General features: G+C 38.9%; 1 protein-coding gene across 1 annotated transcript in view; it reads left to right on the forward strand.

The window, feature by feature from the left end:
* The window catches only part of NPG1 (tetratricopeptide repeat (TPR)-containing protein), a 64750-nt gene extending 47479 nt beyond the window's left edge, over positions 1-17271 (forward strand). The window contains exon 5 of the mRNA XM_089981873.1: positions 16927-17271. Coding sequence (XP_089837999.1) covers positions 16927-17246 — 320 coding nt within the window. The 3' untranslated portion in view covers positions 17247-17271. The remainder of the gene's footprint in view (positions 1-16926) is intronic.
* The last annotated feature ends 2987 nt before the right edge of the window (positions 17272-20258 follow it).

Genomic DNA, 20258 nt, shown 5'->3' on the forward strand with positions numbered 1-20258 from the left:
CAGCGCAACCGATCGTCACACTGAAATAGAAGTATAGAACACCGTATCTTCGAAGAAAGTGAATATTAGGTGAATGAAACTTGTACAGTAGGAAGCCAGAGGACTTCCCATGAAGTCCCATAGCCTAACCCCTTTTATGGGAGAATCCTATGGTACAAAGACTTAACCACCAGAGATGGAGCCAGGAATCTAAACTAGGGTGGGTACACATGCATAGTAAAAAAGAAAAATTAATTACTAATAAACTATACTAACAATATTTTTCAAAAACATTAAATAGTTATTATAAAGCTTACCTTCATAAAATCAAATGTCTACATTGCACAAATATTTGGATGGTCAAGCTGCCTCCATAAAAGTATAGTACACATGCATAGTAAAAAAGAAAAATTAATTACTAATAAACTATACTAACAATATTTTTCAAAAACATTAAATAGTTATTATAAAGCTTACCTTCATAAAATCAAATGTCTACATTGCACAAATATTTGGATGGTCAAGCTGCCTCCATAAAAGTATAGTTATATGAAAGACTAAAACAAATTACACAAAAAAAAATCCTAAAATCCTACTATAAATCAAGCATAAAATGATGATAATTGTTTATTGAAATGCTAATTGAAAAAAAAAAATAGACAACCCTTAAAATCCTAATTAAACATTCATGCCTTTTGAACAACATAAATCAAAAATCTAAATCCTAGCAAAATTCCTATTGATAAAAAAATTCGTGAAAATTCTAACCAAAATCAAGCTTTTATTATTCATGGATTCATGCTTAATGGTAATTGAAAAACATAGCAAACCCCTAAAATCATAACTAAACATTTATGCCATTTTAAAAGAACCAAATCAAAATCATAAGTCCTAACAAACATCATTCATCGATATGTTAATTGAAAAAAAACCCTAAAATTTTAATTAAAATTAAGCATGCATTCATAGAACCATGTTTAATGTTGATTGAAAACAAAAACTCAAAAATACCTAGAAAGTCTTAAATATTCATGGAATTTGAAAAATCAAAATAAAAAACTTAAATCTTGACAAAAGTAAAAAAATCAAGGTCTTAATAACCAAAATCAAACATTCATTAATGAAATCATCCTTAATGATAATTGAAAAGAAAAAGAACACAAAAAAACCCCAAAACCTTAATTAAATATTCATATCATTTGAAAAAATCTAAATAAATACCCTAAATCTTAAAAAATCAATAATTTATGCTAATTGAAAAAAAACAAAACAAAACTCCTAATATTCTAACCAAACTCAAGCATTCATTATTCATGGAGTCATCCCTAATGCTAATTGACAAAAAATCATAAAAAAACACTAAAATCTTAATTAAACATTCATGTTATTTAGAAAAAATTAAACAAAACCCTAAATCATAACGATCATAAAATTTGTAATTAAAAAAAAAAAAAACTAAACCCTATCAAGCATTCATTCATGTAAAAATGGAAATGATTAATTAAAAAAAAGAAAGAATAAGGCAGGGCACAACAGTGGGCATGGACTCACGTCTGAGTCCTCCCATGCCCATTCCCTTTGATCCATGAGAGAGAGGGCATTCACTGAGGGATGGGGAATCAGGGTGTGGGGAGGGGGTGGGCATGTGTTTTTACATATGGGTTGGGTCTTAGGGTAGGCACTATCCAACCCTGGCCTAACCCACGTTGGGCCAAATCCCTTGTTGGAGATTCTCAGGTCAGGGTGGGCACGTGCCCACCCTGGATCCTATGTGGCTTCTCTCCTGTTAACCACCCATTCCTCTGTCAGCTAGTCACACGCTCCCCAATACCAATCATACTCTATTTTTAAATAGTATCAATAAGGAGGAGGACAAGCACATTAAGGAGCCACTCTCAACCCATCTCACTTCGTAGCAGGTTAGCACACCTTAATCAAAGAAGAACAACCATAACCAAAGATGGAGAGGGCCCGTTCTACTTTACCAATGACGGTAAGCCCAAAAGTCCAATAAGAATGATGAATCATAATGATGGTCTGGACTCTGGATGCCTCCAAAGACGGATGTGATGCAAGCATGGGAAAGTGCAAACTCTTGAACAACAATTCTAAATCACTATATCTAAAAACCTCAAATAATAAAACCAAGTTAAATCGAAATGTAATGTAATTGATAACAATTTTTAAAAGAAAAAGAATGCAAGTAAGAAACAAAATAAGTAATGAATATTATAAAAGGAAATAGATAAAGTTAATGATAGAATGTTAACTATGTGTGACATTAGTTTGACTGTAACCGTGAAATATCTTGGTGTACCCATGTCAACAGGGCATGCACATGCTAAGTGAAGTGTGTTTAACATGGCTTATTTTCTTACTGAAATCTTTGTATATCATACAACATTTATGGAATAATGTATACTTATTCATCTTTATCAATTTGATTACTGATGTGATGTTAAGATGTAATTTATTTGATGCATATCGGTAATGTTTTACTTAATCTTTCCTATGATTAAATAGGTCATTGTGTCCACCGGATATGGTTTAGACATCATATAGTTGCTAGCTGTAACAAATTATGTTAAGAAGGAATAAACTACGAAACATTCCATAATCTTCTCCCCTTATATTAAGATTATAATTTCAACTATAGTAATTCCCTATAACATTATAACTGAATTACAATAATGCTTTCATGAGTTATAACGTAGTGCACATTAGTACAAGGTACCACATTCTAATTTGAAAGACCAAAATACCCTTACCTAATGTTATTATTGTTAATAGACACCCTTAGATGTGCATGATATGACCAAAGATTAAGGTTGTAAGTAGCCATATTTGTCCGGCCCAAAGTTAGATACGTATCATAGCGTAGCATAAAAAATCCTAATTAAATTTTTTTTTTCAAAAATTTCAAAAAAATCAAGAAAAATAAAAAAATTAGAAAAAATTCTAAAAAAATCATTACACATGAATGAATTGCACAAAATATAACCATAAAATCACATATAAATCATTTGTCTCTATGAGCTACATAAGACATCATTAAACAACAACTAATATAGATAATATTGTATGCATATCTCACAAAAACAATACAAAATATTAAATATCTTGCAATCAATAACATGCCACAATACTCATATTTTTATATTACATAAACAAAAACAAAATAACCAAGTTTATGAACACTTAAGTGTTAAATAACATTTTTTTTTTAAAATATAACATCATCCATCATCATTATCTTCTTCTCCTGATGTTATGCTAGGGACTGTAGGATCAGAAGTAGGGTTTGCCTCACTCATTTATGTTTCTTGTCTTTTAGTCTCAAACCAATGAGTAATTGTTGGCATTGCCATTTCACGACATTCGGCAAATTTCTTGACATGTAGGGGACAATATTGTAATGTGTCTCAGTTAAATGATGCTTCAACCTTGGTTTTCAAAGGCACTAGGCAAAGCCTAAGTGGTGAACCTCTAAAAAGACTTGGCGGGTCCTCGGCGGCACCCCAAATAAAAAATATAAAACACACAAAATATGTAAACAAACTGCTAAAATTAATAACAAGCACGAATACAACATAAAATTAATCAACAATAAGCAATAGACAAAACATAACATGTCATCGAACACAGTAAAGCAATTATATTAAATAATCTGCTAAAAAATGAAGAAAAAAACAATTGAATAAACAAACCATACAAGTAACAATATGTGTAAAACCCTGGAAAAAAAACTTTGATTTGGGTCGGATCCGGACCCCACCCGGACCCAACCCGAGGCCACTACCTATTAAGAGCAGCGAGGCAAAGGGGAGAGGTTTCTCGAAACCTCCTTCCCCTCTGCTCTCTCGTCTCTCTCTCTCTGCACTCTCTCTCCCCCTGACACCCTCTCGCTCTCTAATCCCTCTGTCTCCCCTTCTCTCTCCCCCGACTCACTCTGCTCGCGTCTGTCGAGTAGCGGCCACCAGTGACACTCACACGCCGACGACCCTCCCTCCGGCAAGCTCCTCTCTGGTGACCTCCAGGTACGTGCCTCCTTGTTCTTCTTCTCCTTTTCCTTTCGTCTCTCTCTCTCTCACGCACTTTTCCGTTTGCGCAGGGAGGGGCTGAGCCACCTCCTTGCCTCCCTCAATCGCAAGGGAGGGGCAAAGCCCCCTCCTTGCTACCTTAAATCGCAGGGGAGGGGCAGAGCCCCCTCCTTGCGATGTGTTTTGCGAGGGAGGGGACCAGCCCCCTCTCGATGCCTCTGTTTGCAGGGGAGGGGTCGAGCCCTCCCTACATGTCGTATTTGGCGGGGGAGGGGTCGAGCTCCCTCCCTGCGTCTCCTTTTGGCGAGGGGCCGAGCGCTCCCTGTACTCCCTCCCTTCGAGCTACACAAGGGGAGGGGTCGAGCCCCTCCCTGCTTGTTTATTGCGTAGGGAAGGGGTCAACCCCCTCCCTGCTTCCGTGCTTCGCTAGGAAGGGGCCGAGATCCCCTTCCTCCCTCTATTGGTTAGTGAAGGGGTTGAGCCCCCTCCCTGTACCCTCGATATTCAGGAGAGGGGTTGTGACCCTCCCTTTACCCTCGTTGTTCAGGGGAGGGATCGAGCCCCCTCCCTGCTCCCTCTTCTCTGGCATCAGACAGGGGCTTTGCCCCCTGCCTATTTGTGTGTTCGACAGGCAGGGGCCAAGCCCCTGCTTCTTTGCGTATTCGATAGGCAAGGGCGAAGCCTCCTGCCTCCTCCTTTGTGTCTAGCAGGCAAGGGCCTCGCTCCTGCCTCTTTGCTCTTTCGGCAAGCAGGGCGAAGCCCCGGCCTCCCATGTTGGCTTCATCAGGCAGGGGTGCAGCCCCCTGCCTCCCCGTGGTTGCTGATAGCAGGTCAGCAGGGGCTCGCAACCCCTGCCTTTGCTTCTTTCGCGTTCAGCAAGTTCGCAAGGGCATGTTGCCTCTGCTTCCTTCACGTCAGAACAGCGGCAATGCCCCTGACCTTCTATTTTTGGTGTTAGCTTGCTAAGACTAACGCTTTTGCAGCTCGTACGACGGATCCCGCTCGTGCCCCGTGACCCGACCCGTTGATCGCTTATACCTGCAAATGCCAACAAGCTTGCAACTCTTCAAGATAGGGGAAGATTGCACGAAGGACTTTGACAATTGAATTGAGTTCAATTAACTAAAAAGGATAATTAAATAAATAATATATATATATATATATATATATATATATATATATATATATATATATATATATATATGAGTTCACATTTAACTCAAGGGCGGTTTCACATTCCTTGTCCTTTACTTTCTGTCATGTCTTTTCTTGGTCGTCGCGCTTTGCACCCAGGCTCCTGCTTTTGTAAATGTTTCGTTACTGCCTTGCCATTGCAAATGATGCTCAGGTTTTCGCTCATTGTAAGTGCTATAATGGCATTCTCGTAGAGGATGCAAGAAGCATTTACCACTCTCCTTCTTGCGACAAGAGTTGAGTCAGGAGCTTAACGATACATCCTCGTCTAAGGAGAGGGATCTCTAGCTGGGATCCTGACTTTTCAAGTGAGCAGTCTTACAAAGTAGACTTGAGAATTTAGGAGCTTTGCAAAAGCATCAAAGACTGCCCAAATCAAAGTATTTAGAAGGATGTGATTGGTTGGTTCTGCTCGTCTATTCGACATATCTCGGGTAACCCCAAATTGGGGCTTAAGTGAACTTCTTAGCGGGGGTTCAGTTGAGAAACCCGTATCCCGTTCATCAAGGCCGGTATCGTGTCATGCAAGGCATGTTGATACCCTGATAGCGGATGAGATTATAGAAATTGCATGCCAAATGGCACAAGCTGTTGGTTGTTTCAAAAGATAAATAATGTCAAAAGTAAAGTTTGAGAAACATTATATCTTTGCGAAACACTTTTGTTGAGGCTCCTATTGAGGAGCTATACCCCTTTCATCCTAGAGTACTTGTAGTTGTGCTCTACACACGCTAGTACTGAGATGATCGGATGAGACGGTCGTGCGACCACGAACAGTGCTAAATGCACAATATTGTAAACATATAAAAATGGGATCGCCTTCATAGGTAAGATGTTCATTTGGTCAAAAGACCAGAGCATATAGAATGAGTCGTCAGTTAATTTGCTTCTGACGCACTCATTTGCCCTTATGTTTCTGTCAAGGGAGAGGTTGAATCGGTACAAAACTCCAATGGATAGGTTGTTAATAACCACTCCACGGACAAAGATCTGACCTTCTAGTCATTAGAGTTAGGAGAAGGGACTACCAGACATTATCATAGGTGGTAGATCTCATGGGCTTCTGCAGAAGTTGGATGCATCCGCTGTCAAGTATCTGCCTTTGGGAAATCCTCTCTCGGCTAAAGTCATTTCCTTAGGAGTGGACTCAACTAGCTATTCGGGTTATTGAAAATACATCGAATAAAAGACACCCGAACTAGTCTCAGTTGTTTCTACGATTTGTTCGCGCGTACCTGCATGCCAGTAATATCGAAACATAAAGTCTATTCACACTGGTTGATGGGTCATGAGACTTGCTTGTTGCGTAGTAGTTCATAGCTTATGATCAAATGAATCGTCATGCTGCATTTTGACAGTTGTACTGATTACTTGCTTTGAACTACTTACCTGTTTTGAACGACTTACCTGTTTAACTGCATATCTACTTTAAACTACTTAGCATGCTGAATTAAATGCTCTTAATCCAGTTTCTTAGTTACACCACAGGCGATGGGGCGATGGCAAGATGGCTTCAAGATTTCTTTTTCCTGCTCTTAGCTCGCGTCCTGGATGTTTTTGGTTTTTGTAACGGATTTTTCCTTAAGATATCCGAATTTCGTACTATTTGAAAACTTTTTAAACGAAAGTGGTTTTTTCAAGTGTTTTGCAAGTATCATGTGTAGTGAGTTTTGGTTCTTTTAGCTAACGTGCCCAAAGATGTCAGCTTGCCTTTCTAAATTCAACAAAAGAATTATCTTCTACTGATTTCATAAACAAACTATGAAAGAAAAGAGATTTTCTTCTAGTCTCTTGCCTGTTTTTTGAAAGGTTCGAAAGTTTGAAATTTTGGGGCGTTACAATGTGAATGGACAATGTAAAAAAAATAAAATCATGTATACAAAAAAATTAACAAGTCAACAATAGACATAATATAAGCAATAGACAAATAAAAAAAAAATAAACAATTGAATTTGAGTAAACAAACCATACAATTGATAACCTGCTCAAAAAAATTAAAAATAAATGAACAATTGAATAACCAAACCATACAAAAATGTGAATAAATAATATACAAAATAAATCATGCATACAAAAAATTAACAACAATAGACATAATATATGCAATGGACAAATAAGAAGAAATGAACAAAATAAACAATCAGACAACTGATAACCTGCCCAATGTAAATAAAAGGCAAGTAGGCAATTACATAATTTAAACACAATTAAATCCTTAACAATATTAAGTTCACATCAAGTCATACTAAAATGTCGTAAGTCATAATTAAACTATTGAAAGTTCATGATGACTAAAAATATCACATGTAAGCAATGTCTTGTTACTCTTATCTGTAAATTTTCATCTTAAAAGTCTAAACTATAAAGATCTTATTTTTTTATAGGCCAAGAATTAGGACAAAAAGTCCTCATTGTTGCATCCAACTATCGCACTACCGCCTCTTCATATTCAAGCTTTTTTTTAGCAAGTGAAATTAACCGATCTTGACGTGGGTCATCATCATCTTCCAAATCTGGAACAATGGTTGGAATGTCTTCTTTATTCGAATTTTGCAACCTTATTTTCCTTTTAGTTTTTCTAGTTCAACAATAACATCACGAAAAGTGACCGGAATAGATAGATAAGGATATGGACGTACATTTTAAGGAACACCTGAAATATATTTCTTAAACCTATGCATTCCATCTCTAAAAATACAACAACAAAACACACATCTCAATGATGACCTTGGTCCTAATATATTATATCAATGCTTTTGCAGTATTGCCATGCAGGATCATCTCATGAATGAGACATCGAATAATCTAAAATAAAACATAACCATCAAATAAAAAAACCCTTGCAGAAGATCCTTTCATTATTGTTCTAAAGAATCTAAACAAAAAACATGTAAATTTGCTAAATTAAAAGTTGTAAACAACAAATAACATATTCTCATATATTAATATATATGCTGAAATACAATAATAGTATATATAATATATATACTGCAATACATAATATGCTAAAATACATATATATTCAATTACTCAAAACGTATCAATATAATAAAAAAATGAATTCAGCCATTCACAAAACGACACATTGATATATATATATATATAATATTACATAATAAAGTAATACTAAACATGTTTTGGGATTTTATAGAAAAGTTCATACAAACAAATAAAAATTCAGAAAGTAAAAATTATGCATATATCAACAAAATTAACATGCTTTCGGGCTGTAAAAGGCAGACAAAAAATCAACAAAATTAACTATGCATGCTTTCACAGGAAAAAACAATCAACTAATAAAAATTCAGATTATATTGCAGAATATACATAATTACATATTTATAACTGTATATACATATATATTCAATTACTCATAATGTATCAATATAATCAACAAAATATGAATTCACATAAATAAATATAATACTAATTCAACATTTCATAAAAAATATAATACTAATTCAGTATATACATAAAAATTCAGCATTTCACAGAAAAAATCACAGAAGCACAATAACACACCCACATATTTATATGATATATTATATAAGTGAGAGAGAAAAATTGAGAGAGAGAGACAGAGGAGCAAGAGAAAAACTAAGAGAAAGAGAGAGCGAGAGACAAAGAGAGAATAAGAGAAACAGAGAGACAAAGAGGAGCGAGAGACAAAGAAAGTGAGAGAAACAATGAGACAAGAGAGAGAAGCAGCAAGGCAAAGGAGTGAGAGAGAAAGAGAGAGCGAGAGAAAGAGAAACAGAGAGAGGCGTACCTTGGTTGGGTCACCCTCTTCTTCTTCTTGCAGAAAACAAAACTTGGGATAAAAAATGAGACAAAGAGAGGAAGGCGTAAGTTGGTTGGGTTGTCTTCTTCTTGAAAAACCGACAGCGGAGAGAGGGAGAAAGTGCAAAAAGGGTGGCAACCGAGACAAGAGAGTGCAAAAATGGGGTCAAGGGGGGCAATTAGGGCCCCCTTTTTCTCTTTTATATGACTCATATGGGTCAACTAGAAAAAACAGGACGATTTAGGCTTACGCCTAGTCGGTCCCAGCCTAGGCGCTACCTAGGTGCTAAATTAGGGCCTCACCGCCCAATCATAGTCGCCCAAGCGTGGGGGGGGGGGGGGGGGGCTTCCCCTAGCCTTCGCTTTTAACAACTAAGGCTTCAACAGAGAGATACCACCCGAAACAATTTGATGCTAATAGTTGTACTCAATTTTCAATCGGTTTTCACTCAATAATTGAGTACCCCATTTCCATGCCGGATCATTTAATGTCATCTTTCTCTAAAAAAAAATCAATAGGAAGCAAAGAATGCAAATTTGTTACCTTCGCCGACTCTCTTGAGTGAAAAAGGATGGAAATGCACTCTTACGTGAGAAATCCACAAAAGCCCTCTCTCTTGCACACGAATCGGCCCCCAAATCGCTCTCACGCCTCTTAAGGTATGTGGGTTCTCCTCTAAAGGCCTCTACACAAATGAAAGAATCGGCCTTAGGGAGGTCTTTAAAAGCCAAAATTAAAAAGGCTGAGTTTCGGCCCTATCAGACACGTATTGTACGATACACCATGTATCGTACGATATGATACAATACAATATGATAGTTGTATTGTATGATACAACCAATACAAATGCGATAAACACTCGTATCTCAATACGAGTGTGTATCGTATTGAGTTTGGCCATAGTTACAATTCATACCGTATCATACTGTTAAAATATTATGTCTCTTTTAACTGTAAACTGAAATACCCATCAGGGGTATTTCAGTCCTTTTACTCAATAGGTGTCAGCCACCCTAATGAGCTAACATTTTTACTTTTTCTTTTTTTATTTACTTTTGCTTTTTACACTTTTTTTTCTTTTTGACTGTTGTGAAAGGAACAGCTCCATATAGCTGTTGGAGCTGCCCCAACAGTCACAAATGTGACCGTTGGGTGCAGCTCCAACAGTCATATTGAGCTGCACCTGTGGCTTCTTTTTGCATTATAAATAGGCCTTAGTGGCCCTTGTAAACATATTCTTTTTTGTGAGTGCATATGCAATATTGTAAAGCCCCTCTTGGGAACTTATGAATTGAAGTTCATTTTGTTTCATGCTGTTGTGCATGTGTATCCGTGCCTTCGTGCACTTGTGAGTGTTCTCCTTTGTGCCTTTGTGCACTCTTTGTATTTCTTGTATTGTGGTGTTACACACAATCTCTTTTTGTAGAGATTTTCACATGGTATCAGAGCAAGGTTGTTTGGAGAAAGAAATTGGTGTGATTCTTCTCAATATCAAGTGCCTCGAAAAACGTGCCTTCAACTTTTTGGTGATTGGAGTGGAGGCTCTTCTTCATTCAATATTTTAGAAGATTACTGCAACAAGAAAGATTTAAAATCTTATTGTGGTACGTATTCTTTTCTTTCTTCTTTCCTCTCTAATGGGTGAGAAAGACTCCCATTTTTCTCTTGGTTTCAAGCTAAATGGCTCAAATTATCATGTGTGGGCCGGAAATATGGAAGCTCACATCAAAGGGAAAGGGCTTTGGGGTTACATTCAAGGCTCGATTCCGGAACCCGAGCCTAAAATTACTTTGGTTAAAGAAGGAGAAATCAAAATCCTTGAGGGAGATGAAAGAACTAATGCTCTTGAGGAATATAGTAGGAAACATGAGCAATGGGAAATGAAGAATTTTAAGATCTTGTCTTGGATTTTCTCTTCCGTTAAGACAAGGATTAATGCCAACATTATAAAGTTTAAAAAAGCTTCTCAAGCGTGGGAGTATCTTGAGAAGATGTATATTTCTAGGGACTTGTCCCATAAGTATTATCTTCAAAAGAGAGTGTTAACTCTTGTTCAAGGTGATATGTCTATAAGAGAGTATTTTGCGGAACTCTCTTCAATTTGGGATGAGCTTGCCATGCTTGAACCCAAGTGGAGTGGAGAAGCCATAGAGCTTCGTCATAAGCAATTAGAAGAAGACCGATTCTTCAATTTTTTGAATGGGCTAAGGCCCGAGTTTGAGCAAATAAGATCTTCTCTCCTATCCTATTTTACCTCTCCTTCTCTTGAAGATGTCTTAACTAAATTAAGTGGAGAGAAAACCCGTATGGGCATTAGCAAGCAAAATCCTAGTGTGCTTGCAATGTCCACAAATCAAGAAGAATGTGATGGTGTTAATGTCGTTTCTAGACCCGGTAACAATTTAAGAACATATAGACCTCCTTATTTTAAGAATCAAAATCAAGGAGGAAGAAGAGATTATAGCAAAATCTTGTGTTACTTTTGCAAAGAACCGGGTCATATCAAACCGGTTTGCCCAAAATGGAAGAAACTTCTAGCAATGGCAACTACATCTCAACCATCCAAAGAGAAATCTTCAAAAGAAGCTCTATCTCTCAATCAAATTGTGGAGGCTCTTCAACCTCTTCTAAAGGGAGCTATTTCCGGTGCCGTCGTATCCACCTCTTCTCCTTCAGGTAAAACTTCTTGGCTCTTAGATTCGGGTGCATCCTTTCATATGACCCCAAACATTTCATCTCTTTCCGAGTATTCTAAAAATGTGTCACCTTCTTTTGTTTCGACCGCGGATGGTACTTCTCTAGAAATTAAGGGAATTGGAAATTTTAAAACCCAAAATTTCTTTATTCCAAAAATTAGACTTATACCAAAATTAAATTTAAACTTGCTTTCCGTTTCTCAACTCACGGACCTTGGGTGTAACATTCAATTCTCATCTAATAAATGTTTAATACAGGATCACCGGTCCGGGAGATTGATTGGGGAAGGCTCTAGGAAAGAAGACTTGTACTATGTGGACTTTCTTCAAATTCCTAAAAACACCTTTTGTAATGTGGCCCAACATAAAGACATAAACGTTTGGCACAAGAGACTTGGTCATTCCAACATTACCAAGTTATCCTATCTACATTTTGTTAAAGATCTTTGTAAAAATACTTTATCTTGTAATGATTGTATTCTTGGAAAAATGAGAAGTATACCTTTTGAACCAAGAACTATGTTTAGTACTAAACCTTTTGAAATTATTCACTCGGATGTTTGGGGATCGGCACCTGTCATATCCAAAGGTGGTTTTGCTTACTATGTGATTTTTGTAGATGATTTCTCACGATATTGTTGGATACATTTTCTTAAACATAAGCATGAAGTTTTTTCATGTTTTAAAACATATCATATGATGATTAAAAATCAATTTAATAGTAATTTAAAGATATTTAGGACCGATTCCGGAGGTGAATATCTCTCTAATGAGTTTAAGAAATATCTTGAGGATTGTGGCATTGTCCATCAAAGATCGTGTCCTAAGGCCCCACAACAAAATGGTTTGGCCGAAAGAAAGCATAGGCATATCATTGAAACCACTAGAACCCTTCTCATTTCCCAAAATATTCCTAAAAATTTTTGGGCCGAAGCGGCTCTTGCTTCCGTCTATCTTATCAACCGACTTCCATCAAAAAATTTAGATAAAATTTCTCCCTTTGAGATTCTATATGAAAAAGAACCTGATTATAATAGGTTGAGAGTTTTTGGTTGTAAGTGCTTTGTTCTTACCGATAAAAATGATAAACTCTCACCGAAAGCTATTCCTTGTGCTTTCCTTGGCTATTCGGAAACTCAAAAAGGATTTCGATGTTATGACTCTAAGAATGATAAATTATATGTTTCAAGGAATGTAACTTTTTTGGAAAATGATAGTGGTTTTGAAAAAAATGAATCTCATTTAGAAAATGCCGATTACTCCTTTCTTTTTGACCTTTTATCTAAGGATGATGATATCTCTAGTGATGATGAATCAACATATAATAGTGAAAATGAAATGGTTGTGATCAACAATAACTCTAAGCCTTCTACCCCTCAAGAAGAAAATGCATCTAGAGAACCCATCACTTATTCGCATAGAGATAGAAGCACCTTTAGGAGTGCTATTGAACTATATAGTGAACCTAGTGAGACTATTTCCACTCATGATTCTCATCCTAGGAGAACTGAAAGAACTAGAAGGACTCCCTCTAGATTCGTATCTTTTGATTCTTTCTCTCCTAAATATCGAGCTTGTTTGAGTGCCATTCACTCTTATTTTGAACCAAATTTTTTTGGAGAAGCCAAACAATGTACTGAATGGAGAGAAGCCATGGAGAGTGAACTCAAAGCTCTTAAGAAAGCTAACACTTGGGAATTTCAATCTCTTCCCAATGGCAAGAAAACTATAGGATATCGATGGGTGTTCAAGGTCAAGACTAAGAGTGATCGTTCTCTTGAAAGGTATAAGGCTCGTCTTGTAGCTAAAGGGTACAGTCAAGAATATGGGATTGACTATGAAGAGGCATTTGCTCCAGTAGCTCGTATGGTTACTGTCAGATGTCTTATCACCATTGCTTCAATTCGAAAATGGAATATTTACCAAATGGATGTCAAAAACGCCTTTTTAAATGGAGATCTTAACGAAGAAGTTTACATGGATGCTCCACCTGGTATGGAAATCCCTAAAAATAAAGTTCTTCGTCTTCGTAAAGCTCTTTATGGACTGAAACAAGCACCCAAGGCTTGGCACGATAAGTTTAACAATGTAATGACTGAAAATGGTTTCACTTCATGCTATACTGACACTGCATTGTTTGTTAAGAAATCTGATGCAGGGATTGTTATATTATTGTTATATGTTGATGATATGTTAATAACAGGTGATGATATCAAAGGAATCAAAAGCATTAAATCTATTTTGACTTCAAAATTTGAAATGTCTGACTTAGGATTTCTGACATATTTTTTGGGAATTGAGGTTGCCTATTCTCAGAAAGGCTATTTTTTGTCTCAAACTAAACTTGCTTGTGAGATTCTTGATAGATCAGGAATCACAGATGACAAGGTCTGCGAAACTCCTGAAATAGTAGGTTCGAAGATGAAGATTGATGATGGGATTCTCTTAAAAGATCCCACACCTTACCGGCAACTGGTTGGATCCCTAACGTATCTCAGCATTACCAGGCCTGATATTTCTCATGCAGTACATGTTGCTAGTCAATTTCAACATGCACCTACTACAGTCCATATGAGCGTCATCCTTCGCATCATCAGATACATAAAGGGTACAGTAAACAAGGGAGTATTTCTATCTTCTACGTCTGAATTAAGTTTAATTGCTTATACTGACTCTGATTGGAGAGGTGACACAAATAACCATCACTCCACCACTGGTTTCTGTATTTTTTTAGGTGAATCATTAATCTCTTGGAGATGCAAGAAGCAACAAAAAGTATCGCTTTCATCCACCGAAGCTGAGTATAGAGCCATGGCATCTACTACCATGGAGATTGTTTGGATTCGCAACTTGTTGGAAGATATGAATATTCAAGTTCAAGGGCCCACAAAATTATGTTGTGATAATAAAAGTGCAATCTACATTGCCAAAAATCACACATTTCATGAGCGCACGAAGCATATCGAGATAGACTGCCACTATATTCGTGAAGAATATTTAAGAAAAACCATTGACCTTCCTTATGTTACATCAGAATATCAACTGGCAGACTTCTTCACTAAGGCGTTATGTTCTCCAAGATTTAACTTCCTTCTTGGCAAACTTTCGGTCGTGACACCCTAAGTTTGAGTGGGAGTGTTAAAATATTATGTCTCTTTTAACTGTAAAATGAAATACCCATCAGGGGTATTTCAGTCCTTTTACTCAATAGGTGTCAGCCACCCTAATGAGCTAACATTTTTACTTTTTCTTTTTTTATTTACTTTTGCTTTTTACACTTTTTTTTCTTTTTAACTGTTGTGAAAGGGACAACTCCATATTGCTGTTGGAGATGCCCCAACAGTCACAAATGTGACCGTTGGGTACAGCTCCAACAGTCATATTGAGCTGCACCTGTGGCTTCTTTTTGCATTATAAATAGGCCTTAATGGCCCTTGTAAACATATTCTTTTTTGTGAGTGCATATGTAATATTGTAAAGCCCCTCTTGGGAACTTATGAATTGAAGTTCATTTTGTTTCATGCTGTTGTGCATGTGTATCCGTGCCTTCGTGCACTTGTGAGTGTTCTCCTTTGTGCCTTTGTGCACTCTTTGTATTTCTTGTATTGTGGTGTTACACACAATCTCTTTTTGTAGAGATTTTCACACATACAACATTAACAAAAATAGTTTGCCTTTTAAGAACTAATGGCATGATAATTTTAGTCATGGATTGACAACTTGGCCTTTGCTGCTAACAAATTGAGGATAAATCTCTCAATCTTTTACTTTTCATAAACAAAGTGCTGATCTAGTTAATTATGTTTATTAGTCCATGCTAAAATAACATCAAGATGTTATTTACCATATAATGTGTAAGTACTTGTCATTTCATGAAATCAAATATTATCAATGAAGTCTAATACTCTAATGTACTCTAAAAGCCTGTTTGTTTCATGCAAGGCTGGGCTTTCCTATGGAACATGAAACAAAAGGGTCCTGAGAGAAAGTGTGGCCCGCATGGCACCATGGTGGGCCCCACTTTTCCTGCTAGACATGTTTCTTTGTGAAAACCCTTCCTCATGGGGGAGGGGAGTTGCGGTGTGGAAGCCTTTTCCGCAGAAGCACAAACATGGTATTTTTTGAGCTACATGACCTTTTCCATGAAGGGGCATTATTGCATCCCCATGTGGAATGAATGCTCTAATAGTTATTGTCCCTTTTGGGTACTTAATTTAATAGTGTCCATGTTGGACATGATGTCTATACCATATGTCTATGCATCTCCATGGCAAGATCTAGCATTGTGTTGGATAAACCAGAGTTACCGGAAACTCTACTTACACTTGGGAAATCGGTTTATGATACTAGAAGTCTAATATTTCCAAAACTTGTGGAGAACTTGTGAACAATGCATGGGAAACCCATTTCCCATCAATTGAGAAACATGATTTACTTTGCACGGGAAACTTCGTATAGGAGACCCGTTTTCCTTTTGGGAAACATGTTTCTCATGTTTCTTGCATGTTTTCACTAGATAAAAAATCATTTTAAAACAAAATTGAGATACATGTGTTATTTAAAATTTTAATTACTTATTTTAAAAAGCTTTTTTTTTTTCATATTTTTACTGCTAAGAAGGATGAACATATTAGATGAAATAGAGAAATCTCATAATTTATTATTCCTGCAGTATGTTTACCTTATTTCTTGAATTTATTATATCTAACCATAAAACCTTATGTTGCATTTAAACACCGTATTTATGTTATTTTTATTTTATTAAAAATAACACAAGTTATTTGCATAAAATATAAATATCTTGTGTGATCGTTTTATAATTGTAGTCAATGTATTCAAGTATTTTATAAAAGAAATTTAATTTAGTTATTCTTACCAATCAAAATCTAGTAAAGACGTCAATATTTGTGCAAACATATATATTCTTCATATGTATGAATATATTTGCAGCACAGATATATGTATGGGTGACGTATTATTACAAACGTTTGTAGGTGCAGGATTTTACGCCACCATACACATCCTTGCCACAACAGAATATGAATGTAAAAGGATAGGAATCCTGGAAGATGTATCCTAGGAACAAAGTGGGGCAGAACTGTACATTCTTATTTTATTTATTTTGTATCATATGTTCTGACAATCTTTTCTGTCGGATTTTTTTTCTAGTCCTATTAACTGGTCTTTAAATTTATTTGTGGTCATTCTTTTAATGACATCTGTATAATATTGCCAGGCATTATGTATGAAGCCCGTGGACAAATACAAGAAGCTTTGGCTGCTTACTGCAATGGTCTCTTGATGGACCTGGATCATGTGCCATGTAAAGTGTCGCTTGGTGCTTTGCTTTGGAAAACAGGTTCAAAAGCTTTGCCTGTGGCCCGGAGCTTCCTTTCAGATGCACTGAGGCTAGAACCAACCAACAGATCGGCCTGGTACCACTTAGGGATGATTCATAGGGATGACGAGCGTATAACTGATGCATCTGACTGCCTGCAAGCTGCAAGCATGCTTGAAGAACTGGAGCCGATAGAAAGTTTCAGTTCAATCTGGTGATTATTTATTCCTTCAGTGGTTTATAGGTAGGGATGCAGCTTATCAGTTGACACAAGAATCTTGGAAATGTCCATGTCCTTGCTTCATTTTTTTTTGCTTTTTTGTAATTAAAATGGTTGTTGGTCATAAAGCATCGCATTCCATTTGTGGGTGCCTCTGGGTCTATTTTGAAGCATCAAAGTGATGCCATTCTGAATATTTAGTCCATGTCTGAAGAGTCTTTTATTCATTATTTTAGATGGAGACGTTTGAGTTTATCAAAAGGGGCAAAGAAGTTGCAGGTGCCTCCTGTAATTTCTATGAATAAACGAAAGATGTTCTCATTTTTGTGATCTTGTATGATAAACCCTTGCAACAGAATACTTGATGCTTGAAGATTGCTTTGTTTTGGAATAGTATGTTTTAATACCTCTGCTATCAAGTGTAGAATCCATTGTACCAAACTAAGGAGAGAGATGTGTTAACAAAAATGTAAAAGTTTTGTGACAAATTTTGAAAAATCTATTTTAAAAATTAATTTAGACGATGTGGGACGTCAGTTTCAAGCTTTGGTTGTCTGTTTTTACATGCAGTTAAAGTGGAGGCATGTTCGACCTTAGTAGCTCAAAATTCACTATTAGGAGAATCTGAATTCATAGTCTAAACTCTTAGCAAAACAATATAACTAGGGGTGGGCAACGGGCCAGGTGGCCCAATGGGCTAAGCCAACCTGGTCCGCTATGGGGTGAGTTTGGGTCAAGGTATTTGGGCTCGGGCCTGCTAGCTACTGGGCCAAAACCCGGCTTGTTACATATGTGGGCCAGGTCCGGGTTGGTCTGTGGGCTATCAGGCCAGTCTGATGAGCCTGAGTTATTTATTCATTTTTAATAAATTAAAAAAATAATTAATTACATAGTAACTTGGTAACTATTATTATTTACCTAATTAGTTGCATTAATTTTATGAAAACTAGAAAGATAATTAGTTGGGTACATGGGAACTTGTTAATTATTTTAAAAAACTTACTTAAATCTTGCTTAAATGTAGTTAATAGGAATAATTATCTTACCATTGTAAGTAGTTTTTTTAAGGGATTCAAAAATCATTGGCCTACAATGTACCAAAATATCACAACTCAAAAAAAATATATTTTAATATTGAAAATGCACAATCCAAGTTTTGGACCTCAGCAAACAAACCATGTTGAATACATCTATGTAGTCAAATTGAGTTGGTACAGCTTGAACCTATGATTTCCGATTCAGTAGTACCAAATGTAAACCAGTGTTGTGAGAGGCGTACGCCTCAGTACCTGAAGCGTACGCCTCAGAGGCCAGGCGCACGCTCAAGGTACTGAGGCGTGCTGTGATGCACAAATTGCCCCTCATCAACCTCCAGAATCCCCTCCTTCATCCCCAAGTCTTCCTCCTCCGCCCGATTCGCCGGCTGTGCTAACCCCAAGTGTCGGTGGATCCACCGCCACGTGCCGGCCAACTGCTCCTCCGCCGCTCCCTGCCTCCCCTCCCACCGCTTCACTTGTAAAAGCCACGTTTTTTCAAAAAAAAAAAAAATTATTTTTATCGGACCCGGGCCGGGTCGGGTCCGGACCCAACCCGGGCCCGCCTGCGATAGGGTTTTAATAACCCGACGCAGGAAGAGGATTTTAAATCCTCTTCCCGAGCGCCGCCCCCCCCCCCCCATCGCGCCTTCTGCCCGATAGGGAAACCCATCGGGGTTTCCCCTTTTGTCGCCCCTCCCCGAGCTCTTTAAGAGCATTGCGGGAGGGGAAGAACGATGCCCCGCCCCCCTTCTCGTTCCCTGCAGGCGGCAACCACGACCGACGCCTCCTCCTTCCCTGCGCACGCCGGCGATCGCCAGCCACCTCGCCTCCCAGGTACGCCACTTCTCCTCCTCCCTCTTCTCTTCCTCACCCCCCCTCTCCGTCACCTCGCCGGGAGGCCGACAGGCGGCTCACAGCCCCTGCCGCGGCCTCCCACCTTCCCTGTGCCCATCGGGGGCCCGACAGGTGGCCTATGGGCCCCTGTCCTCCCCTCTTCCCTCTGGGGGTGCGCCGGAGTGCCGGCAGGGGACCAATGGCCCCTGCGACACCCCCTCACCCCTATGGGTGATAGGGAAACCGACGGAGGGTCGGTTGCCCTCCCTGTCACCCCCGCCCCGGTCCCTCTTTTTCTGGCAGGGGTCAGTCTCCCTGCCACCCCTAGATCACCTGTAGGCAGGGGCAATGCCCCTGCCGCTTCATGTTTCCCGGCAGGCAGGGGCTCGCCCTGCTGCCTCTGGGGTTTTGGCGCGCAGGGGTAGTGCCCCTGTCGCCTTCCTATCTCGGCTGGCAGGGGCAATGCCCCTGTCACCCTTTGTTTTGTGGAGCTGGCAGGGACTCACCCCCCCTGCCGCCTCTTGGCTTCTGGTAGGGCAGGGGATAACCCCCCTGCTGCCCCTTGATTCTCTGCACGCAGGGGGCTTGTCCCCCTGTCACCCCCCGTTCCGAGCTCTCTCCCTCTCTTTGTCGGCAGGGGCTAACCCCTGCCTCCTTGTTGCTGTCGGCAGGGGCTAGCCCTGAGGTCTCGTGGCTGTCGACAGGGGCTGCCTCCCCTGTCGCATCGATGCTGCCGGCAGGGGCTGGTCCCCTGTCGTCTTGTGTGGTCGGCAGGGGCTGGCCCCCCTGCCGTTTCGTGGCTGTCGGCAGGGGCTCAGCCCCTGCTGTTTCATTGCGGTCGGCAGGGGATCAGCCCCTGCCGCCTCGCTGCTGTTGGCAGGGGCTCAGCCCCTGCCGCTTCGCTGCTGTTGGCAGGGGTAGGCCCCCTGTCGCCTTGCTGCTGTCGGCAGGGGCTGACCCCCTGCCGCCTCGTTGTTTTTTTTTTTACAGTGGCTCATTCCTTGTCGCCCCGTTGTCGTCGGTGCCGCCTTCGCCTAATTCTACCCTTGCCCCGTTGCACCATTAATTATATTAACATAATTGAATATTTAACACTCTTGCCTATTTACGCAACAGGTCCCGATCGTGCTCCACGGCTC

This window comes from Nuphar pumila, chromosome 12, assembly GCF_984573655.1.
Source record: "Nuphar pumila chromosome 12, dmNupPumi1.hap1.1, whole genome shotgun sequence".
NCBI classification, from domain to species: Eukaryota; Viridiplantae; Streptophyta; class Magnoliopsida; order Nymphaeales; family Nymphaeaceae; genus Nuphar; species Nuphar pumila.